This window comes from Calonectris borealis, chromosome 23 (genome assembly GCF_964195595.1).
Source record: "Calonectris borealis chromosome 23, bCalBor7.hap1.2, whole genome shotgun sequence".
In the NCBI taxonomy this organism is placed as follows: domain Eukaryota; kingdom Metazoa; phylum Chordata; class Aves; order Procellariiformes; family Procellariidae; genus Calonectris; species Calonectris borealis.
In genome coordinates this window covers 5,424,602-5,449,936 of record NC_134334.1, presented here as the reverse complement: position 1 = coordinate 5,449,936, position 25,335 = coordinate 5,424,602, and the positions used below count along the sequence as shown (strand labels likewise).

General features: G+C 38.3%; 1 protein-coding gene across 4 annotated transcripts in view; it reads right to left on the bottom strand.

Moving 5' to 3' along the window:
• KIF1B (kinesin family member 1B) overlaps nt 1–25,335 on the bottom strand; it is a 98,644-nt gene that overhangs the window by 19,775 nt on the left and 53,534 nt on the right. For 2 of the 4 annotated variants that reach the window (XM_075172457.1, XM_075172453.1), the window contains 12 exons: nt 16,423–16,516; nt 15,491–15,639; nt 14,698–14,876; nt 13,580–13,717; nt 12,566–12,814; nt 7,023–7,141; nt 5,184–5,269; nt 4,907–5,036; nt 4,392–4,551; nt 3,700–3,790; nt 3,017–3,135; nt 1,972–2,027 (listed from right to left, as the gene is read on the bottom strand). In XM_075172457.1, coding sequence (XP_075028558.1) covers nt 1,972–2,027; nt 3,017–3,135; nt 3,700–3,790; nt 4,392–4,551; nt 4,907–5,036; nt 5,184–5,269; nt 7,023–7,141; nt 12,566–12,814; nt 13,580–13,717; nt 14,698–14,876; nt 15,491–15,639; nt 16,423–16,516 — 1,570 coding nt within the window. Of the gene's footprint in view, nt 1–1,971; nt 2,028–3,016; nt 3,136–3,699; nt 3,791–4,391; nt 4,552–4,906; nt 5,037–5,183; nt 5,270–7,022; nt 7,142–12,565; nt 12,815–13,579; nt 13,718–14,697; nt 14,877–15,490; nt 15,640–16,422; nt 16,517–19,814; nt 24,974–25,335 lie in introns of those variants that run through there. The other 2 variants (XM_075172455.1, XM_075172456.1) reach the window with 2 other exon arrangements.

Here is a 25,335-nt window from a genome sequence, read left to right as displayed (position 1 = left end):
CTTACCTTTTAGCTATCATTAACTGACTTCTCTTACCTGTTCACTCATTTCATTTTTGTAAATGGGAACATTTTAAAAGCTTAGTTCCCGTGTACTCTCACAGGTATTTTTGTAACTCTGCAATGATTTTCCATTTTTTCTCCTTTCACATACTAACCTCACTGCTTTTATTAAGCCAAATAATTATTCTCCCTTCTAGCTTCTCAAGCCCCATTCTTCTCTTGCTCAAGTGTTCTTTAGGTTCTCCTATCATCACACCTCTGTGTATCCTTCAGCTTCCACCATGACTTAATTTCCCACGCACTGGAAGGGCGTTAACAGTCCCCAGTTAAGAAAAGGTCCTTATAGGTGTGCCTGTGTGGTCTCTTTTGAAAAACAAGATGTGAATTCTGTTTCTTTTCTGGGTAAAATAGCAGCTACCTCAGAGGGACAGATTTTACAAGAATCGGTTATCTACAGCACTACAACTCCATCATGCTGGGTAGCAAGCTTCAATGTCACCATTTACTCTTCCCATTCATTACTCAGGGTAATCACTCTCTTATACCCATCACATCATGTAGCTGCACATGAACTCATTACAGGTGGACTCAATGCTGTTGATAGCAAGAGGAACATCGAACACACAAGTCACTCAAGTTTACTGCTAAGCAGAGAAACTCAAAAACACCAGAAGAGAAAAACAACAGAAAGACACACTTAACTAAACATGAAAGCCGGTTCTAGAAGTTCTCATGGACTTGCACTGGCATAATTAATAACCAGCGTGTCTTTTTTTTTTTGTAATAAAACAGAATAAAAATGTGAGGAACAGCACTTTAGTGGCAAAAAAAGAAGATGAGCAAAAAGGAAACCTATATAGAACACAGCAGAACGTTTCCTTTACAGCTAGCTGGTTTGTCATATGCAGCATCTCTCATCCCAACCTCAAAAAACTATGTAGAGAACACAAAATAAAAATTAAAAAAAAAAAAAAAAAAGAAAGAAAAAAACATCAGAGATCCAGGAAGTTTCAGGGAATAGATCCAGTGACACACAAAAATCTGTAATACCTAGCACACTGGATTTTATAGACTCTCTATATGGTTCTCTCTAGAATAGCCCTAAACTTAAGCACAGCATCATCCTTCCATGACCGCAACCACAGCAGTTTCTACTCCCAAGAATACTACATGATAAAGATAAGAAAAAGAAATTTTGAAGCAAATTTTGGAACTACTTCTACATCTACCGTAGATCAAGTTTGGCTACTAACCATCTCGTTTAGGAGCCCGCTCACTCTGACAACTGGGAACAGGCAGAAAGAGAAAAGGTGGTAGCTGGTCAGCTCCATCCTGGAAAGCAGCCACAGCAGAGGATGCAAGCACGTTGGCATGCTCGGATAGCGTGTTCAGCACATGCACATTTACATAGCCAGACATAAGATACCTAATCAACTCAATTTTTCTTTCATGGTCTGCAAAGGGAATGGAACACACACAAAAAAAAGATGGTAGAAATATGCAGGTGAGAGAAAGCTGGAGAAGGAGGAGATAAAAGGTGAAATGGAAAAAAAAAACCACAAAAGAGTTCAGCATGCATTATCAAAATTAAGCAAAGAAAACCATGGGTCATTTCAACAAGACTGACTCACTAAACAAGAATGTTAGACAGCAAAAAGATGAAGCGGTTAATGAATAACCAAATTTCCAGTCAAGTGCTCAGTAAGCACATAAAGAGCCATAGCCAGATCTCATGGAATATGGTCAACACCTCAGGAATGAAAATCTACCCTTTAATGAACCAAGCGGCACTTCCTGCAAGAGGAGGTTGAAAAGAACACATAAAAGGAAGACAGCCAGCAAAGACAGATCCAACGCCCTTTGCAACATTCACTCCATTACATTTCTTGGTGTCCTGAATAGCTTCGGAATACACTACAACCTTCCTTTTCAGCAGCAGACATGCACAGAATTGGAGAACTGTTCTCACCTGGCTTTGAGAGTGGCATAGGGGGAGGAAAGAATCTTCGGGATGGCTGTGGAGGGCTATAGAGAAATGAAAAGAGTTACCAATATAGAGGCAGATAAACACAAAAAATATATACAAATACACACACACGCATGTATGTATACACACACCCCCAGCACAGTCCTTCCACTCATTTTTGTCTCTAAAAATATCCTCACAATCCCATGAAGACAGGTAAATATCACCTGTCAGGAAAACAAGTGGACTCAGCACACTTCTCAGACTAACCCATGTCCTTTTTCTATTTAAACTTAAGTAATTTTTTTTTTTTTTTTTTACTGACAGTTGGGATTAATTACAATTTCCAACTGCTCTACCCCCATTCTGCACTGAAAATTTAAGTAGGGAACAGGCATTTCCCAAAATAACTTAAGGAAAAGGAACAATCCTCAGCTGGCATTTCCTCTTAAAAGCAGCACGTGCTTCCTCTTTGCAGCTGCTGCCTTCAGTAGGAGGGCTAACCAGGCCAAGCAATCCAGACAACAGCCTCTTCCCTCAAGCTATGAAGATGACAGGACACGGGGTCCCTTCCCCGATTCCAAAAATTCAAATGCTCGGCGACTTTGGCACTAGTATGTCAAAAGGTTGGGAGCCTTTTGTTTTCCCCCTAATCTCTTCTTTTGTCATCCTACTTTTGTGCATCAGGCCGCTTGCCCTGAGAGAACACTGCATCTTGGAGCACTGTTAAGGTTCACCCAGAACTCACCGAGATCACCGCTGAAGTTCTGAGTACAATATTCTACCACCACAGTGTTTGCAGGGTGGATGCAGCTGTATTGGCAAAACAGCTTTCCATGTTTGAGATGGCAGAATGATTCCATCACTCACCAACAAAACATACTACCCTGGGTAAATAGGCCTCTGCCAGCACTCTTAGATCAGTCAGGAATCCTACTCGTGAGGGTGTGGCTATATAATTTCAGGAGTATGAAAAAGCACTGCCCGAACTACAGAGCTAACCTGAGCATGATCACAAACGCCGTTAAGCCAGAATAGTGAACAATACCTGTTGAGATCCTGCCCTTGCAGATGGAGAGGATGCTGCTGATAGTGTCCAAAGACTTCAAACACAATAGGCTTTGTTTTGATGTATTCCACAAACGATTCTGTCACTTCCACAGCAATCTATTAGGCAAAATAAGGAAAGAAAATGAGACATACTAAAAAGAAATCTTGTAAGTGTGAATTTTAAGACACTATTTTTCATACGGTTTAGCACCATTCACAGTAAAAGCAATTGCATTCCTTTTTGGTTTAGGCATTAATTCTACCCTCTGATAAAGGAGAAAATGAAAGCCTCAATATCAGTCATTTTAAGTAGACCAGGAGGTTACAAGTAGCCAAAGGATTACACCGTTCATAAAAATAGATATATTCAGTTCATCTGAGATCATGAGCACTGTTATTCACATATATTTTATTTCCTGAACATCCTGGAAAGGAAACAGAGAATTCAAAGGCAGGAAGTAGAGGTGAAACAGGAGAGTTAAATCTGCCACACAGAATCATTCTGTATTTTGTCCTCCTTTGGGGATTACATCATTCATCTGATCACTCCTCCTACTGTCTATTTTTAATAATTCCCCTTGCCCCCCTTTCCCACACACGTCTCATGAGTTTAACAAGAACGATACACACAACTCCCAGTGCTAAAACAGGCACTTACTATTCACATAAAGTTTTACTTACATTCTGAACATGGTAAAACCCAAGGGGAGTCCCTCGACCATTGTTTTTGAGAGGTTCTGTTGAGAAAGCTTCATCATGCCGATGTAAAAAGCTTTTAAAAAAAAAAAAAACAAATCAAAAATAAAACCACCCAGAACAGTTCAGTGAACATTGCTGTGCTGTGAATCCAACACTGAAAGGAAACCCATAAATTTATTCTGCTAGAACTTTACAGGAAGTTGGGTGATGGCCTAAAGCTAGGAATACCCTAGTCTTTGGGACCACAATTCCTGTACTTGTTTCGTGTCTTTACTACTCCCATTTTTTGTTCCCTTTCTTACGAAACTAAGCCAAAGAACACTTTCACTTGAGAGTTACTGATTTACTCAGGGGTCATATAGCTTTCATTCTAATTGTGCATATGTACAATCTAATATAGAATTTTTCACATTAAAAGTCATTACCAAGCAAAAACTTAAGACATCTGTAACTCCACTCTGATTCTTAATTCCTTTCTGCAAAACTTTATTCCTTAACACCATGCTAACACAAAGCAGATACTGCTTGTAACAGGAATTCCACTAACTGACAAGGTGTTTTTCTCTGCTATACCACATTTGAAAAGCTCTCAATCAGATCCTCCATTGCCCACTATTATTTGCACTCTCTATCAAACCTTTCATTGCCAAATGTAAATAAGGACAAATTCTTACTTGAACTGGCAGAAAATATCTGCATATTCAGGAAGGATGCCGCTGGCCTGTAGCACTGTCACACGGAAGGTAAACACACTACCTAGTTTCAAGTGATCACCAATTTCCTCAGTGAATCCTTCCATAGTCATCTTTCCATCCAAAGTGGCTGACTTCAAGTCTTAGGAAGAAACAGACATCCCACATAAAATCACTTTTTTCTTTTTTTTTTATTTCCTCCTTTCTTTTCTTAAAATATTCTATCGGGCAACAGTTTAGTCCCATCACACTTTTTTGTTTTTCTTTTAAGCCCAAATCATTTGCTGATATTCAAAAGCTCCAAATACCTGGGAGCAGTTTTTCTGCACAGTTCTTCAAATGAATAACTCCAGCATCTATCATATACAACCCATCAGTTACACCTCTCCCTACCTATCATATTCTTGAAGGACCCTCAGAATCCCCCTCTATCACTGACTGAAAGTGTACCAGATTTCCCTTAAGTTCTCCAAAACTATTAAAAATTTCTTGCTTACCTAGCTCATTCATTCTGTTGATCTCCTCTGGAGGAGTGGTAACCTCTGAATTCTGTCCTTGCCCTTCCACAATTCTTAATTCTTCCAACGACAGTCCAGACCGAGTCATCGCAACTGAAGAAAAATCACTCTGAAAAATTAAATCAAGTTGCATGTAACAGAATCCTGCAGTTTCTGGTTTTCCCATCCCCTTCTTCCCCCCGCATTACTTATTCTTTATTGAGAAACACAAACTACTGCACTCAAAGAAACTTAACTCAATTTTAAGACTTCTTACCTTATCAAAATATTCATTGTCAAATGAAATTTTAGCTGTGCCAGACTGTCGAATACCAGATCCATAATCTGGGGCTTCTTCATCAGCTAAAAAACAGAAGAAAAAAAAAAAAGGAAAAAAATTATGGGGAGGAGAGGAAAAAACCCTCAGAGTTATCTAAATGGAAATTCTGATTACAACGGAAACCAGTCCATAATGTAGAAGAGGCCTGGTTCCAGTCATCCAATAACACATTAGAACAAGTGCTGGAAAAAATCGTAGCTGAAATCTACCCATCAGGAACTCAAGAGTGGGAAAACAACAGGACAAGCTATGAAGTTTCATCATGAATATACTTAACTTTAGAGAATTTTGAATGCAAAGCAGCTTTAGTACTCATTTTGATTATTTAGTTTGTTCTGATTATTATACCCGAGGTGAATTAACATACCATAATACAACGACCCACATGGGAATATATACTTACATTGATTTAAACTGCCATCTAAAATTCTGTATCCATAAATTAAGCACTCCACTAGCAAAGCTTCACAAGTACACGTTGTAAGTCTGAAAGGTGGTTCTGTCCGTACAATCTGTCTATTTAACCTCCTCTTTGTGGAGAGTATAAGGCCTGGTGAAACGCCAGGTATTTTTTTTCCATAGTAAATGCATCCTTGCAGGAGAAAGCCCAAGATTTAGAATGCGTTCCGAAACTTTGCTTAGGGACCCAATAATGCCATTGCCCTTTTTCAAGAGATGTCCCCAGTTCAATTGCTATTAGCCATGGTGTATCCTATTTATTTGGATGGATAAATAGAATATTTATTTGGAAATATTTGGTCAATACTAAGGAGACCAAACCAAGCTAGAAATGAGACTTTTGTACACATTAAAATAGATTTTATTTCACTTGTTGTTTTAGACCCTGCCAGAGTGATTCTTACACATCTTCAGAGTCTGAGATTTCATTATACGTTCCCATGGAGAGTGAAACTTCCAGGCTTACCCTACCTAAACAATAAAGAAATGTTGGCTGTTAGCCACTGCTAGAAAGGACAAATTATGGGAAGTATCTGTGCTCTCACCAGCATGGATAAGACATGGCTAACTACCAACAGTAAAAGTCAACTAGCTCACCCCATACTGGAAAAGAATAAAATACTAGCAGCTGACTGGATGAAGCAGTTACCATCCCCATACATCTACCCTTCTCTTCTGAAAAGTTGATAAAAGTGACTAAACAGTATGTTAAAGCAGCTTTTAAGTCTCAACACATTTTAGTGAGGCAATGAAATGGAAAACTGCTGCTGATTTCTGTTTACACTATGCTGAAAACTGTCAGTTCAGGAACTTCTTCACATGCTATTCAGTCAGAGAATGGAGGAGCACATTTCTGCGCATTATTTGAAAGGATAGTTTGGAAAGAGCAAACGTGGTACATTTAACTTTTCTGCAAGTCATCACAACTATCAAACTTGCATATACCCTTGTCCACTGTTCTAGTGGGTGCCAGAAAGATGACTTTTGCTTTATTTTTAGTTTTTAGACTTACTGACCCTAGTTAGCCCCTTCACTGTCTTAAAAAGCAGTGTTGCATTAGTTGCCAGGTATAAACTTCAGTGGTCAACACCATCATTTTAAAAGCTTCTGATCAGTAGCATTATTTCAAGATTTATTCATGCTTGGTCCATATGATTCACACCAATGAAAAATTTCAAAAGCAAGTTAATAATAAAGAACAAGCGTTCTTCGCAACACTAAAATTATTCAGGTTTGATTTGTTTGCCTGTTTTTTAAAGCTGCAGCTATTCATAGTGTACCAAAGAGTTGCAACGTAAAGGTCTCAGAGTATCTCACCTGCTATAGCTTGCACTGCTACTCGCAGAAATCCTCGTACTTCTCCTTTCTCACTAACAACAGCTACTCTGTGAATAAGAGGCACTGGGTACAGTAGATTGCTCAGGTACACAAATGCTCTGGTAACAGGAAGGAAAGAAAAGACAAACAGCATTAGGCAATCATCTGCAAAATCAGATTACAGTATTTGGTTGGCTAATGGGACATTCAAATCTTCAGTCAGTCTACTTTACTCCATCTATTAGACCTGTACTGTGGTCCTGTATCCATATAGTCCACACAGGGCTCTTCAGCAGTGTCAAAGCTAAGTGAAGCCACAAAATGCTCTAAACCAGAGTATATGAGACACAGGGCTTGTATTAGTGAGTTACAAAACACATGGAGGAGACCATTTCAGATGATGGCTTTATAAAAGGTAATTCTGGATGCACTACAGTTGTAAATGGAGCTGTTAGCAAGATGGTAGAAGTCTACTAAGGAACTACTGATTATAAAGAATTTTTTGAATTTTCCACCCCATGAGTGTAGTTTGAAGTGATAAATTAAAAGGGAATTGATCTACTGTGTTCACACAGCCTCAAATACTTTAGTGAACATATAAAAACACTCTTCAAAACAGATCAACTGAATGTCTTCTCTCTTCTACATACATTTGATAACACTGTACACAGAGTAATCAGAAATCCCCAATAAACCGTAAGTCATCTCTTAGGTTTCTTGGAAGATTCACTGAGTGTATGGATAGTGGAAGACTGATAGTCTTCACAGGTAAATATCTTTTAGTAATGTATTTGTTTCTTTAAAAACAAAACAAAAAAAACCAAACAAACAACAAAACACCACAACAGTAATCTAGAGCAATCATTTAGAAATTACAGTTTACAATAGGAAAAGCAGCATTTAGGCCCAGTACTGGATGATCCTGCCATACACTAACTTTTAAAGTTACATACAAGCAGGATCTATTTTGGAACAATAAAGTTAACAAGTTTTATTGTACAGATTTTTAAATAAAGTTAGACTAACATTATTAAGTTATTTTATGTTTCCGCAATGAATTGCAAAAGTTCTTAGAACACCACATTTCAGTGTGATTAGCTTGAGCAAAACTTTAAATGTTGAGAAGCCTAACAAGTCAGGTAAAGAATGGCTCTCAACGAGGGGAAAAAAATGGAAGGCTTTATTTATTAAATGAGCTGTTTCAAAGTTCAGAAGAGTACTGAGATGCATAGAAGTTTAACCAATAGTTTTACCAGTCATTAAATTTAAAGCGACTAACCAATTATGTATGTAATTATTATGAACTTATGCATATTAAATTATATGCATAATTTATTTATTTAACTGGATTTCCTTCTTGCAGTCCTTTTTATTAGTCTTTATTATTAAGTATAACTAATTCCTCAAATTTATAACTGTTATTGTTTAATATTCATAGGGAAAGTCGTGCATGACAAAAGAGGACTGAGAGAGAAGTAAAGACGTTCACTGCCTCTGTCTGGAGACATCAGCTGTAAAATTTGTTCCATGAACACAGCAAGACTGATCCAAACTCAATTCCTTGTGACACATAGCTAAGGACCAAAGTGAGAAAAGGAAACTGTTTCTCCTTGGGTTCACATGCCCATTCCCAGAATGAATGAATCATCTTGAAATGACAAGGTAGTCAAACAGGTGTCAGTTGTGAACCAAAGAGATAAAAATAATGCTACTAAAAACCAAGGTGGTGACAAAATGCAGTAGAGAAGAGAATGATTAATAAGGCTATAAAAGTAGCAAAACAAAAAATGAAGAAAACCATACAACGACAAAAAAAAACAACTGCAACGTAACACTTGACTAAGATTAGGGTCTAATTCTTTTTCAGTCTGCTCCAAAGTGAGGTAAGCACTGATAAAGCAGGGGAAGGGAGAAGCGACTAAATTTAAAGTAACAAAATGGGAAGTTTAATTTTCTCCCCCCCCCCCCCCCCCCCCCCCCCAAGAAAACATTTTCATTTTTAGCTTTGAAATTTCAGGCAGTGCTTATTTGAGAAAGCAGCATCCCACCATACAAGAAAACAGTCCCCCACACTAACAAACTGGAATCGTTCACTTGGACTGGACCAGGGATGGAGTTCAGGAAGGTATGTGCTCAACACAAAACAACATATGCAGTTTGAAAACCACATTTCAAGCTAGGGAGAAGAGACATTTTTCCCCAACAGAAAGGAATCTAAATAGCCTTGCATTGATATGTATACAGTAAAAAAGACAGTTTCACTAACTAATAGAAGCAGTCATTACAGAAGCCTTCCTACTTCAAAGCCAAACTAGTGCAAAGGGAAAGCATTAACTGCATGAAAAATAAAAATATATTTTTATTTGCATTGCTAAAGTTCTGAAGCTGCTGTCCAACATATGACAGTCAAAGCATTCAGCTTTATTAGCAACTACAATTTTGTCACCTCAGTAAAATGACAATCCCAAAGAAAAAAGTATTTCTCATCTTCCTTAATTTCCTTCCATCCAGTCACCTAGCTCACTGGAATAATTTTAGCTAAGAGAAAGAAAAGCACATAATGCAAAAAGTTTTAAGCTTCCTGTTTGGTGACGAAAATGCTGGATCTCTTCTGTAGAATGGAGAGCATCAGCACATTTGCCGTACAGAGAAAAGAGCTGTTTTATGCAGCAATACTGCCTTCCCGTACCATTCCATCTGCTTCATCACAAGACAGTACCAAGTTAGGAGTGGATGAAATCTTAAGGTTATCCTCCTCCTCTTCCCATATCTGGGAGGACTCCCACTCCCCAAATATCCCATATGCAAGTGTCCCCCTGCACCTTAGCCCAGCAGACTGAAAGAGGGGGAGCTATATTAGCAGAAAGATTGGTGAGGTAAAATGGCATACTCACAACAAAACCAAAAATGAAATTTAACAAACACAATTTTTTTTAAAAATCAAGACAAAAACAACAGAACTCAGAATGATGACGGATATTTTTAAAATAAACACATCTATTCAAGATTTCAATAAAATATCCCATAGTCCTCTCCCACCTCCCTTAAAAACATAGCAAATGCTTGATATATCACACCATTAAATAGAATCAGCCTTAAAGACAGCCCAGCATGCCAGAAGAGATGGCTAAAGGGACCAGCTCTTTTCTTCCCCTTTTCTTTAATAGTTATAGTACAAATAAAAGACAGTCACAGCACAGAGAGAGAAAAAAAATACTGTGATGCCCAAGGAGTTGGATAACTACGTGACCAATTTCTCCTTCGTGACCTGGACTCACTATTGCTGATGACTGCCCCCCAAAAAAAAAATTAAAAATTATTTTATTTTTTTCCTACGCATCCCACAACATATAAAACAGTACATGGTTAAAAGTGTGAAAGAATTTTTATTTTGTTGTAAATTGAACACTACCTTGTGCTCAAGACAATATCTATGTAGATGGACATACCCTCTGATACTTTAAGTCGCACTGTTCAAAAGTGGAATTCTCAAGGTGGAAGACACTGAGGAATCAAAATAGTTTCGACTCAGTGGTGCTAAATAGTCTAACAGCTTTCTGTTGACAGAATCAGCACAATAGAAGAACAGAACAGGAATAGAAACAGAACAGAATAGAAACCAACAACTGGGAAAAAGTCATTCAACTGTCTACTCAGAGATAGTACAAACTAAGTTGCATTCCTCAATACAATTTACAACCCAAGTAGAGTTCCTTAATATCTGCAGCTTACATGGTTCAGGCTAGTACCCTTAACTGCTGCAGCTTCATCTGTCCATCTATAGAGACAGAGCTCAGTATTCTTTTTAATACATGGAAACGGGAAGCAAGTTGTGTAATTGCTAGGAAGCATGACTGTTTTCATTATACACTGTATTTGCTCAGCTTGTGTTGTGCTTCCTGAAGAGTCTGAAATGAAGATGAATAGCTCAACTTTTTCCCAAGCACTGAAGGTCCCGCTCTGAAAGAACATGCACAACAGGAGGATATGCTGAGTATGCCAGCACTGTTACAAGAAAGCAGTCCTAGCCATTGCAAACAGCGCACATATGCTTTAACTAGCTGACAACCACCTCCAAGCCAGTTAAGATGGCTTTCCCAAACTGACTCTTGCCGATCAGATTAACCTAAAAGAATTAAATTTTATAAAACACATTATCAGATATTGCACATGAGGGCACAAATTCACAGAGATCAAAGAGGACTAATGCAACTTCTTGCATCTTTAGTAACTGTAATTTTTGTTTCAAGGACTAGATCAAGGAAGTTCCAAGTTTTAATCACAGCTTGTAAATAGGTCCACTGAAGACAACGAATGTGGTTAGACAGTACAGCTAAACTGATCCAAAAGCTTGACAGAAGAGTGACAAACTCACTCATTTTCACAAATAATGCAATCAAGTTTCCTGCATTTGAGGAAACTGCAAAAAGATCCTGCCTTCCTGACCATGAAGTCTTCCCTGCTTACAGTCACAGAAAAGGATAAAGCCAAGCTCTGGTCCCTTCTCCTTTGCTCCTCCCTTCCACCAGCCATGGAGCCTTACACCCTCTTTTGTACAACGCCTGTGGTAACCACCTCCCTTACTGTTTTAACAAGTAGATTGGCTTACAGAGTGATCAAAATAAGCAAAAAAGCATAATTGGGGGAGTGGGAGCAGAAAGGAGGGGAGCAAAGTCACCAAATAAAATCTGTTTCTTGTCATGAGTAACATGTTTGAACAAGACTATCTGTGAAGAAACAGTGCAAGGTACTACATTTTTTTAATGCAACTTGCTGTCTTTAGGGTCTACACCACAGTCAGAGGTCTGATAATGCCTTAATCATATCTAGATTGACAAAATAGGTAATACTCCAAAATACATTAAGCAAACTTGTTTCAGAAATTCAAGCACAGTGCATGGGAAAAGCACTGATAAACACCACCAGCCAGTGAATTTTAATGACGATGACCTTTCACTATGTAATACTTGCTACCGAGAGTCATGCATAATCTGAGAAGCCAAATCATCTCAAAGAATACTTTTCCTCATCCAGAAAGGACCATTCTTCTTTCTCCTCATGCCGTCTTTTCTCTTCAGACACAGAGGATGCTAGATGAGTTTTCAAAAAATGGATTTATTGGATTGGACTTAAAGACTTTCCACCATACTCTGAGATTCTCTTCTACGGGAGAAAATTACATACTACAATACCATCTTAGTGATCTTGCAATGGCTAAATAGAGCATTCTATAAATAACGCTTAAATGCTGTACACAAGCAAACCCACATTCATTCTATGTTGTGACAGTTACCTAGAAATAGATTTACTCACATTGTCACATCTAAGGGTTATTTCCGCAATTATTATTTAGGCCTTCATGGCCTCTGACATGGGAATTTAAAACTTGGTATTAAACTACACTCATTCTCTGGCAATTCCAGTTTACGTATAGAGGTATTTTGGCTGGGTTGACAGATATTCTATGCAGCACAAGGCAAAGCCATTGCAGCCTACAGCAAGAGCTGGTCCCTTTTGGCCATTCTCACAGTAACCTCACCAACCTTCCCACTAAAATGAACCAAGGGGATCGGTCGTAAAACGGGTCGCGCCCATCATTGAAGAGGTCTGATCCCTCCTCAGTTCCAACGTCGGAGCCAGTATCATCCACAAAGGCCTCATCATCAAAGTCCTCCATCTCATCCTGCTGTTCATCAGCCAGTTCAGTGATGTCGGAGTCAGCCGTGGAGAAAGTGGGGGAGGGCGTGCGATCAGCAAGACGCTCATTCACGCAGCCATGGAATATAGGGGAGCTAGATATCAGTTAATGGAATACCAATTAACAGAGTGAGGGGAAAGAAGAACGCTTCATTTAACAGCCGTCTGTTGCCATCAGCACAGAGACCACCTGAACAACAAGCAAAGGCTTCAAACCATCTGGACCACGATGAAACGTAAGGGAAGGGATTGCTATCAAAGTCAGGAAAAAGAGCATCCTTAAACTGAGCAGAAAGCAAATGAAAAATGAATATAAACATGGCCGAACATACAGATATTGAGAGCACATCCATTTAACAGAAGAGCTACAATTCTTACTTCCGACACGTAGCGTTTTTGTAAATGAAAATATTGTAAAGGTGCAGCCGACGTCAGGAAATATGAAAGAATCCCATCAGACACTAGGTATTTCCAAAGGGTATGACCAAACAATTAACCACATATGTAAGCAAGGCCCTGGGCCACTTTACCCCTTAGTTTCCAGTGTTCTTCATATTCTCACAGCTCTGCTCCAGTGACTTTAGATAGAACTTAGCTAGTTACCCCTTTTTAAAAATAAACTTATAACTTACTAAGGGTTCAGTCAAATCAGATTCTACAAGGTTACGCCAGAACTGGCAACATTCTAAAAAGCATTTTCTGCTCTTCAGTATATTTTAAGTCCATCAGAAATCCCTGAAAGACAACACACACAACTAACACTAGTGGCCACACAGTTTATAACCACATTCAAAGTCAAAGTTCATCCAGAACTGACAAGAGTTACCAGTGTACCAGCCGTTGAGATTATCGTCACATACCTTCCAACCAGCTTGAACCAATGAAATCGATCGTAAAAGGGGTCACTGCCTGTCATTGTGCTTTCACTCTCATCCTGTGTATTAGATGCCATTTCCCCAGCTCTGTCATACATCTCACGCATCAGGTCCAACCTCTGCCTGCACAGAAGCAAGCAGGATTAAAAAATTTAAAAAAGCAGAGAACACAAAATGGGATACACTGACTTCACCTATACCAAATTACACATAGGAAAGGGAGAATAAAGAACAGAAGTCTGTACCACTGAGTTCGGTACTTACTAATTCTCTGACATGTTAAGGATTCTGGGAAAAATATTGTAGGCTAAGCCCACAAACCACGAGGAAAGGTCACTGCAGAAGCTTACTTAGATCTTGGATTTCATTCAAACTTCTAAATATTCTTCTTTCACATCTAATTTTGGCATATTTTTTGCTTCCAATGTTGCTGAGTAATTTAGGCAGATTTTGCATTCCACTCCAGAAATGTTGGCATTTGGATTCAAAAGTGAATGGATTCTATTACAGGGTTATATTTATTTATTTTATTGACAAAAACAAGTGTTTCTCACTGTAAGATCCTTTGTCCGGAAGTTATTAGTGGAAAAAAAGCTCTTCAGTCAGTTTTTAGAGTGGGGAAAAGACAAATGACTTTTGCCTATTTGCAAGAATATGATGAAAATAATTCAAATTACAGTCAGCATTTGTGTAGCTTCCACAGAAATAGAATCTTCTTTATTTAAGCTTTTTATTATAAATTATGCCCTATACTACTAGGTGATATAAAAGCAGGCAAGGAAACCTTTGCAGTGAAAGGAACATAAAAAAAATTAATGCAGAGAGATGAGCTGTGATGAGCCTTATTAGATTTAAAAAATAAAACCTAATCTCAAGTTACAAAAACTAAATATGGAGATGAGGTAAGATGCTGGAGAACAAATGCACTTGTTTAAAGAATCTAGAAAGCTGGTATTTAAAACATACCATACTATCTGGAAAGTTGGCATTTGGGAGGACACAGAGAAAACCAAGTACAACAGAGAATGAACAGCAAGGGGTGAAATTTTTCAGTTAAGCTCCTTGGATATAAGCAAGTTTGTTCTCCAGTAATATTTACATACTTGAGTTTTTCTAAGGACCAGTAATGCGTTGCTCCATTCTTCAGATCCTGGACTTCCACAGCTACCACTGTACGGGGGAAAGGCCTATTGTCCCGGGTCTTCTCCAACTCAGTGGGCAAAAGCTCTGGTGGCAGTGGCGAGTAGAGAGTGTCTGTCAGCAGGACAAATTGAAACTGCACCTGAATGGAAAAAGAAAAATTACTTCAGTTCTGAGAAGTCAGATATCAGCGTCACAAAGGGGACAGAGACCTAACCTAACGCATTTGGCGTTTGACTTTCGTCTCTGTGAACAGATTCAGGTTTTTTTAATACGTCTTTTTTTTTTGTTTCAAAATGGTATAAAACATATTTTTCAGCTGAGTACACATATCTTGCCTTTATCGTCACAGCTAGCAGAGGTCTGGAAAACTATAGATCTAGCACATTCTGCAGCACCCACTTCTCTTGGGAAGATGAATGACCACATGAAGTTAAAAGCAAAAAGGAGAAGACAGGGCTTTTCATCTGTACATCTGGGGAGATGTGCATGTACATGTGTTTATGATATTGACAGGAACAGCATAAGGGAAATGAAGAAGAGGAAAATATATCAACCAGATTTGCATAGGATGTTCATTCAGCCAGAAGTCTGAATCAGCGACTCACGATTTTCTGAACCCTTTTGAAGTCCAAACTAATAAGTGAGAGACACACAACTTTAAAGACTACAAGTAACTCTGAGCATTTGAAGCAGGATTATACTGTCAAAATTGATAAGTCAGAAAATTCAAAAAGATACTCTGCGTGTCCCTACCTTTTTCTTTAACTCTACACTGATTGCATTGGCTTCTTTCAGATATACTGCATTTCCCCAGAGTTGGTCCCTCAGTGAAGTAAACTGGTGAAATTTCCATTTCCTGAAAGCCCACTGTGCGAGTTCATACTCATGTCGTGTCCAGGGCACTACGACGAGCAAAGAAACAAGAGAAATAAAACACCATGGCTTCTTCTCTAAACCATCACATGCAGTATCTAATACTACTGCTGACTGTGTCATCAAGTTCTCAACACCTTTTCTGGAAGAGAAGAACAGAAAATAAAAACCTGCATTTCTATTATTCATTGAGGAAAAACTGGATTCAAACTTCCTCACCACTAGCACTGGAGATATAATGATCAAGTAAGGAGATCTGGAACAGAGAAAAAAAGTAAATTCTACTCCTATTATTTTAAATTAGTTAACAATTATTAAAGCCAAATGCTGAAATAGTGGAATGAAAGCAAGTATTATGGGAATAATAAACTCTATCTACTGTCCAGAAATGCAGTTATAAAGACATGTCACAGCATGAATTCTAAGAATTCTTACCAAGGAGAAAAAAAAACCTTCAAAATCAAAATAAGGAAACAAAGGCAACAGTATTATTTTGGTTTAAGACATTTGAACTCTGTCAGTGCCAAGAAGAGAGAGATTCCTTCAAATTCAAGACCACCAAATCAAAGCTCGTAGTTAAACTAATCTAGTTTGTGCCTCAATTGAATTTGGGGATGTATATCTACTATTTATGTGGAACTCGTTCTATGAATAGGTATTTTACATCTTCATGCTGTGAAGATTACAGATCAAGAAGTTATGAAGTGTTTCTCAGCTTTCCAAAGCGAGTTTTCTATCTATTGCAAGAGATATTATAGCAACTGTCCCTTTAGGCTTGGCTATATCCAAATTATTTTTAGCTTCAAACTCACCTTCTTCCTCCTCTTCTTCCTCCTCTGTCGTTTCAGCTGCCAAGGATCGTGTCTCTACCTGCTTCTGCAAGGCCTGCAGCTTACTCTCATAGTCCTGTGGGGAGAGAGGAGATACCGTGTAGGAGGACAGACAAAAGCAAGGAGAACAGTTAAGAGAGAGTAACATCTCAGATGGAGTGACAGACACAGAGAACAAATACATAAAGACTCAGAGGTCACATACCACCATTAATGCTCAGAGGTCACATACCAACATCTATTGTTTTAGTATAATCTGTCCTTGAAAGAAGGGAAGACAGAGGCCAATACAATTAAGATAGCCGTGTTGTTTTTTAAAATCATCAGATAAACATGCTCATAGTATCTGTAAGAGGGAAAGGTTTAGGATTTTTTTTTTTTCTCTAAAAGCTGGAAAAAGGGGATTTTTTTGGGAACCTGCTTGCTGCTTTCAGGGAGGTAGGAAAGAGGCAGAAACAAAGACACGTAGAGAAATAAATTTAAAAGGGGAGGATTATTCACCTTCATTTTCTCAAACAGAAGGATTAACAGCACCACTGATTTGCCTTTTGATACAAAAAAATTCGTTTCAGATTTTAGGGAGAAAAAACCAGACATTTTGTTTTCAATTAGGTTTTCCTCTTGGGATGTAAGTATCACTCTCTCACATGTATTTAATATATCAGAAGATGAAAAAAATACCACCACCCTGGCAAGCGGGCAGAGAAGTCTGCGCAGAGGTTTCCCCACAAGGAGCACTTCAACAATACCTTCTGGTGTAAGAGCATTTTCTTTCTGTTCAGCATAATCTTGCCTTGAAGTAAGTGCTACTAAGACCTAATGATTCTCTTATTATTTGCTGATAAAACAAACACAAATTCAAGATATTTCAAACAGACACAGTCACTGCACTCCTGGTCTCAGAGTCTACCTCACTAGTGTATTTTATTTTTTGTAGATAATCCTTTGGCATATATTACACAAATTAAACTGGCTTCTTAAAATTTTTATACAAGAGTTGCAACAAAAATTCACTAAGAGTGTTACAGAGTTCTTAAGGAGAATTCTTGAAGCCACTCATCTTGTATTCCTACCTTCTCTCTTCGACAGAGAAGTTCCAAATCCTACAATTCTTCTCCAATGCACTGTTCACAGTAATAAATTCTTAAGTCTAACAGCTATAGAAGGAAAGCTTTACACCTAAACAGCTATACTACTTTTTTTCGTTCAGCAGGTACAGTACTTAACACTGCCACAATGTGATTGTGTCAAATTTAACATAAGTCCAGTCAGTAAGACCTTTAGATGGTATTTGGAAAGGAGATCAACCTGAAGTAAGTTTCTAAGTAAGATTTCCTGGAGGTAGCATTAAAAAATAGTAGCTGTGCTGTTAGAACAACCACCTGAAAAAGTGTATTTTTCAATACCATGAATTCAATACCTTCAGGGAGAGAAAACTGAACTATTAAAGCTATACGGCCTTTGTATGATAGCTGCGTTTTAATCTTCTAATTTCCTCTTGAAATTTTATTTGGCTAAAATGCTCCTTCTTCTTCATTTGTGTCTGCTCCGTTCACTCTAAGATGGCCACACACTTACAGTGTAAGTAAACCTTAGCCCAGCAGCAAAAGACCTACAGACAAAACAAACACATATCCTTTCTTTTGATATTCCTTCTGAAATTCTTAATGATTCACCAAAAAACTATTCTAGAGTTGATGAGGAGGTTTCAGACTTATCTATGGTTCCGAAATACCCAGCATACTCTTAAAAATTCATTTACATAAAGGCACTCTCTCTGATCTTTTTTTCCTCCATCTGTGTAGATAATGCTATTACATTTGAAACCAAGATAAAACAGGCCAGATGCGAAGTGACAGAAACAACCTTCTCTTACTCGCAAGGAAGGGCAAAAATTTATTTTCCTGTAGCCTGAAGAAGATAATCTGAGGGTGTAATTTTGAGCAGCTAGATTGTAGAAATGAAGAAATGAAAAAGCTCTTCAGGTAGTATTTAAGTAGAATCTCTGATCAGATTCTTTTGGAGAAACTGAAAAGCTGCAGAGGGAATGGTCAAAAATCAGGAGTATTCCACTGTGAAAATTCTACTTCCAGCATGAAAAACCCAGGCACATAAAATTTATTCAAAGACAAAGACCTGCTTTTTGTCTTCTCTGTTTTCAGACTTGTGAGCCAAGTAAGTATATCTTCTGTACATTTAAATACCTAGATAAATAAATGTTTAATATAAGCAGACACTTTTTATTGACTCCACACTAACGAACATTACTTTTAAAACGAAGTAAAAGAATTGAAGTTTATTTTCCCATAATGAAAAAAATAAATAGGTACCATTTCCCTAAGCAGAAAAACAGGACTAAGATTGCCTCCTGGCACTTGATACTATGGTAGTATTTAAAAATAATTGGCACTGAGCAATAGATGAAGGATGAATTTCAGGTTGGTTCACACAGAACGTGCACAGACTGCACTGTAAAAGGGGTTGGTTTGCTCTACTGAGAGATTAGTCAGCTCTCCAGATGAACATTTCCACATCTGATTATTGATAATACACACATAATTGTTAGTACCTATGTAAAGGTGCCTCAACTGCTAGAAAAGAAAAAACCTGCATCTAGAAGCTGCCCTGAAGGTCCATGTCCTAGACTCCCTGGAACCCAGTGCATATTGTTGTACAGCTTCAAACTGGTTGATATCATTAGCTCCATGAATGTGGAGAAAGGGAATGCAAAGTTTATTTTGCCTGGGGGTATGGAAATAAAGCCACAACAATCACAGATTTTCTGAAAACAGGAAAAAAAAAAAAAAAGAAATCATACACTCAGACTAGGCCAAGCTTTTTAAGACCAGACTGAAACAGCTTTTTAAGCAGAACACTGTACCATAACAACTTAGATTCTTTGGATCTGCATGATGTCTGCAAAGGTACTGTAGTGTATGTGATTCCCTCCTGTATTTGAGGTATACAAAAAAGTCAGCTTCTTTTGCCTTCAGTGAGCAAATAAATGCTGAGAGAACAGCTCTGTATTTTCTTCCAGAATTTAGATAAACAGCATACAAGATGGTACAATGGGACAGCACTGAAGAGAAGTATGGCTTGTGTCCCCTTGCGCTATAAAAAGCTTTTTTTTTTTTTTTTTTGTAAATAAGCTATGTGACACAGTAGGCACAAATCTGCTCAGGCTGTTTTTCAGATACGTTAACAACAAAAAAATCAGGGTGGACGGACTTACAAGAATCAGACTGAGGAACAATTAAAGAAACCTTTTTAACTCTGCTAGAACAATACCAACCCCAAGACAAAAAATAAAATCAGGACAAACCTGCAATCAAGTTTCATTTCCATTTCACTGAGACAAGTCTGACACTTACAAGAGTATTTCATAGTTTATTGAAAGAGCACTTGTTACAATACAAACCAGTTCTGCTTTTCATAAGGCAGATGCTTGCTCTTAAGACACTCCAAAACTCGTTTTTTCTTAAACAATGGACAGATCTGAAAATCCCATTCAATTCAAAGGCAGCTCACTGCTTTCTTTACAGTACAAATGGGTACACAGCATAGATTTCTCATATGGCAGCTCCTGAAGTGGTTCAGTGGGAAACACCGAGTCAAATTTCAACATATAAAGGAAAAAGAACAAATTTCAACATATAAAGGATAAAGGACAAACAGTGAGGGAGATATTGAAACTATGCTGAATGTACTGATAAAACCAGCATCCTCTAATTTGACAGATCCCTAAATTCAGATTGCTTGAGAAAGGATGTTGAAGTCAATCAGAGGAGCGTTAGTGGCATGCATTTCCCCCCAACCCCTCTCCCCAAAATCCACGTGTCCCTAGTGATCCTAAAGGATATTGAAGAAATCATCACTAAGGCACAGGTGGATACAAGCCAGCTGTCAAAGCACACAGCACATCAGCACTTAGCAATGGCAATTAAGCTTACTAAAACAGCACTGCCATCACAGATGCCACATTTCCATTAACCTGAAAGCCTTTTCACAGAGTCTTCTATGGAATCAGCTGTATTACTGCTCATTAGCTCCATTAATACAGAATTTGGAGTGAGAGGTGTATTTCTGAATAGTGCAAGGAGATCCACCAGTTCTCACACTGCTTCCCTTATCAGTTGAGGCACTGCACTGTAATTAATATTCAGTTCTTAAAGTGGGCAATTATTTTTATAGAAACTTTTTTTCCCCCCAAGTTTCATTTCTATACTATCGTCCTGAAAGCCAGGAAAAAAGCTGCTTCCTCTGAGCAGACTGGGCTCCATTTTGACATTCACTATCCTTTTTCTTTTTTGTCAAATCATACAACAACAACAGAATAAGCAGGGTTGTTTTTCTAGTGCTGCACTAAAACAGTGGGGTAAGACAGCCTGATGGTAACCTATTGTTCGTCATCATCACCACCAGCCAGGCATTTACAGATACTTCTCAGATATTTAAGCTGAAATAAGTTGGCAAAAACTTTTTAGTGTCTAGCGTTAAAATATCAAGTAGCAGGAGTTTTTACTCTCATGTCAGTACATGTAGTTCCATGGACTTCAAAATTATTCCACGTTCAATCATGTGGTGATTTCACATAGGCAGCCACAATCCTCAACAAAACTGGGACACAAAATAAAATTGGTTTGGTCTTCTCTCGCGACCTATCCTATGCAGGCTAACTCTGTTTGGCTCACGTATTCCTACAGAATTGAGAGGATTTTCCTGACTACGCATTTTTAAGAGAGTCCAAGCCTTTTTGAGGATATGGAAGAACTCATTACTCTTGACATGCACAAAACCGAAGTGCAATGCACTACTAAAACAGGATTCTAAAATAAAGGCAACAGCAAAATATTTGCAGCCCAAAACTCATTTTGCAATTCTGACTCAAGCTCAAAGAAAGTATTGCTCATCTACAAGGCTTCTTTTCTTTAAGAATCAAGACATTTTTGGACATGATACTTTATTTCCCTCGTTCAAGTAGGCCAAAGCATGAGACAAATGCAAGTTACAAAGCCATATTTGGACACAAAATTAAACCTGCCATAAAAAAAAAACCATCCCAAGTGATGGGACCAGCTGATTCTTTTAGCACAGTCAGAGGATTGACTTTGTATCTCCTACATCAGAGGGCCAGTATTCTACCAGTAACACATGTGCAGAGACTTAAGAGTTGACACTTGATTAATCAATACATAAATGGTGCATGGCTGCCACTTACCATGTGTTGCAACCAGCACCTACACCATGCACGGTTCAGGGGGGAGAAAAGTAGAACAGGAAACAAAAATAAGATGGAAAGTAAGCTTGAGGCACTTCCTACTCATCTACAGCTATGCTGAAACACGCAGAAGTAACCATTACCAGTCGGGCTTATGTTTTATCAAAAAATAAGCAACCTCAAGTAAATTAAGGATATTTGTGCAAAACAGCACAAATCATTTAATTGTACAGATACACTGCAAAGTGGACCTATTTTACTAAACATGGTATGGTAGCCAATTTTGTTTTTAAAATTGCATTCAAGTTAAATTTAAAAGCAAAATAAGTCCTCAAAGCTTTAGATTGGCTTATATTCAAGTCCACAGATTTTTAGAAGTAAGCGCAATTTTGGTTTGCACTTTAAGAAACTCAGAAAGAAGAAAGCATATAATTAAAATTGGGACTCTCCTATTGAGATAAAACCCCAAGCTCATAAAGCCTGTTCTTAACCAATAGTTTTTCTGTAATTTGTTTGAAACAATCTGAAGTAGGGATCGCAAGCATTTGCTTTACGGCAAATCACCTGCAAGTACAGACCTCTTCAGATCAAAATAGATATTAAAAATTTTAAACTTGCATTTTGAGTGTGGGGAGAGGGAAAAGGAATCTTATTTTCTTCTCAAAATGACCTTCTCCTTTATTAAACAAGTCTTGGAACAGGGGTTTAATCCAAGAACAGAGGCACTAACATGAGGTATCACATTAAGATGAAACAGTTCAATTTTCCTATCTTTGAGAATTCAGCCAATTCAAAGTAGTGATATATAAATCTTCATAAGAATAACTATTTCAAGAACATGTCCCAGACTTATGCCCAAGAAAGCTGAAAACATAAAATAAAAAGAATTAGCTTTTTGAGACTTCTTCCTGCACCAGCGTGTCAAAAAATCCTAGTTCCTTTCCACAATCTCTGTATAATAATTAAAAACTATTATATTTAGAGATACAATGGGCATTAGAAAAAGCTTATTTCCGAAATATTGCTTCAGCAATATATATATATTCTGACATAAAATTCCATTCAGGCAGGTTTAACTGTCACAGCAATTTCATACCAGTCATTATGAACTTAAGCAAAAGAATAAAAGACATCTCCTACTGAGGGAGTAGGACTGTTGTGATCAGGGAGTAGGACTGTTGTGACCCAATAGCTCTTCTTAATTTCTCTATAAAAAAGCCACATATCTTGTCAGCCGACAACTTTTGGTTTATTGAATATTATTAAGAATTTGAGTTAAGAGTGGAAAATACTGTTCTGAAGAGCCAGATCAATTTAAAAACAGATGGTCAGTTTCCTTATTGTAAAAAAAAAAAAGGTCACAAGAAACATTCAATGCTATAAACTAAATTCCTCTTTTGATTGTCTACATAAAACACAGGAGGAAGGTAGCACTTTGTAAGTTCCAGACAATATTTTCAGCATTAGAAAAATACTCCAAGACACACACAAAAAAACTGGTAAATGAGCTAGCAGGGAAGTTCTCCCCTCCACATCTCTCCCTCCAAGTCTTCTAGTCTATGAAAAAAGTTCTTACAATTTTTCAGAATGTTCTTCCAATCATTGTTGTTAAAACTGCAACAAAAGTCACATACAAACTGAACGGGTTGAAGGGCCAGTACCTTGTGTCTGTATGTCGAATTACTCAAGTTCTACCTGGCCAAACAAAACCCAAGATACAAGCAAAGCCAATCCTGGCTGTTTCATAATGGTAAGCCAGAATTGCCCCTGCTTCCCTCCTCCCCCAGACTACTCTTGGCCAACTAATCATACTGTAGTTTCTCTGCCCGCTTTGAGGTTAGGTGCTGAGAATTGGCGCCTCATCCGTGGGGGCGTCACAAACTGGTTATAGTGGTTAAGGCGGTCAGTCTGTTTTGGGTGGAAGTTAGCTGTATTGCCTTCTGCACTGCCTCCATTGTTGTGATTGCAGTAAGGTTGTCGGTGCTGGTGGATGTGACGTTTTTGCTGGAAAGTCTGCAGGTCTGGATTCTGCTGCCCGCTGTACGAGTGCAATGATTCAGATGAGCCTGATGTCTGACGCCGCAAGCTTTTTTGAGAGCCATTATTGAGAGAATTGCTTCTCCAGCGCAATTGAGGTGATGGCTGCTGCTGACTGCTAGGCTGTGACTGTGTGTTTAACTGCTGCCTGTTAATTTGGATATTATCTTGACTCTTCTGGGGGCCATAAAGATTCCACAGCTGCTGAGGGTCTTTAGAAGCAGCTCTACTTTCCTTTTCTTTGTTCTCATCTTTGTTCTTATCATCTTCTTTTGGAATTCTAACCTCTATAACTTCATCCTCTGTGATAATTATATGGGTGCCTGGACTCCATGAGTTCCTATGTTTGGGATTGCTTTTGAAAGGAAAGCGGGGCTTGCGATTTTCAGGCGGGATAAATCGGTGAGGCATATTTTGTCGACGAAGCTGTTTTGCTATTTCCTGCTGCTGCAGATTTTTAAATCGAATCTGTTCTTGCCTCATCCAACGTAATCGCCCACGTCTGAAAGCTGGATCACCTGCCATTAACTGAGAAACACGCTCCTCTTTAGCAAGATCATCATTTTCGCTTCTTTTTAAGTCATCCATGGGCTTCTTATCCGCATCCACCACACTGTCAGAGTTTGGAGACTTAGCATTAGCTGTAGTTGACTGAGCTTTCTCTGGAGACCCTATCAGAGGTAAAACCTTCTCCATTTTTAGCATTTTATTTCTCAGAACTTTTATCTCTTCATCCTTCATGTTGTTCTGCTTCTTTACTTCTTGCAAAATATCTTCCAATTTATCTATATGCACCTTAAGGTCATCCACATCAGTTACTCCTTTACCATTGGCCATAACATCTTCAATTTTCTCATCTCCAACTCCTACTGTATCCCAAACATCACGAGCAACAGCTCGCCATGATTCACGCTCATTTGGATCTTTTTTCCCATACATGGCACAAAGCTCTTTCATTTTAACAATGGCCAGAGCCTCAATTTCCTGCCTAGTGTGCCTGAAGTCATTGAGTGCTACCTCATAGCATATCTCTTTCACAGCCTGAATCTTTAAGTCTGAGATGGTAACCCATTTGGAGTCTTTGCTAAGGCGTCGACGTTGGGGTATCTGGTACATTTTAATAGGCTCTCGTTTCTTCCCACTGCTGGGGAGGCCACACTTTTTTACAATGGTTTGGAGCTTGCTGGGGGGCAGCTTCTCTCTCAGGGAAGTGATCAGTCTCCAACTCTCCTCACACGATCTCTTGTCCGAATCATCCCCACTATCAGAGTCTGCATCCTTTGGAAAAACAAAAATCAAGAAGTGGCCCCAAAATAACCAAAATTAAAATTGTAAGAAAATGGAAAAGCTAAACAAGAAGTAGCAGGCAAAGAAAACTAAATCAAAAATCAAAACAGAACAAGTGATAAGGAAGTCCCTGAAGACTGAGTGTTAGGACATTAAAATGTATCTTCAAGAATCATGGACTGTCAAAATTGGAGCTCTTCACTAAATTAAGATTAACATTATATTAAAAGTCTTGTCATCTCAAAGTAGCAGATAACCTAAACTCTTCCCTCCCATCCTTTCCAAAAATCTTTCAACAGATCAACTAAAACCAAGTTCCTGATTAAAAAAATTAAACACCAAGTGTAAACTGC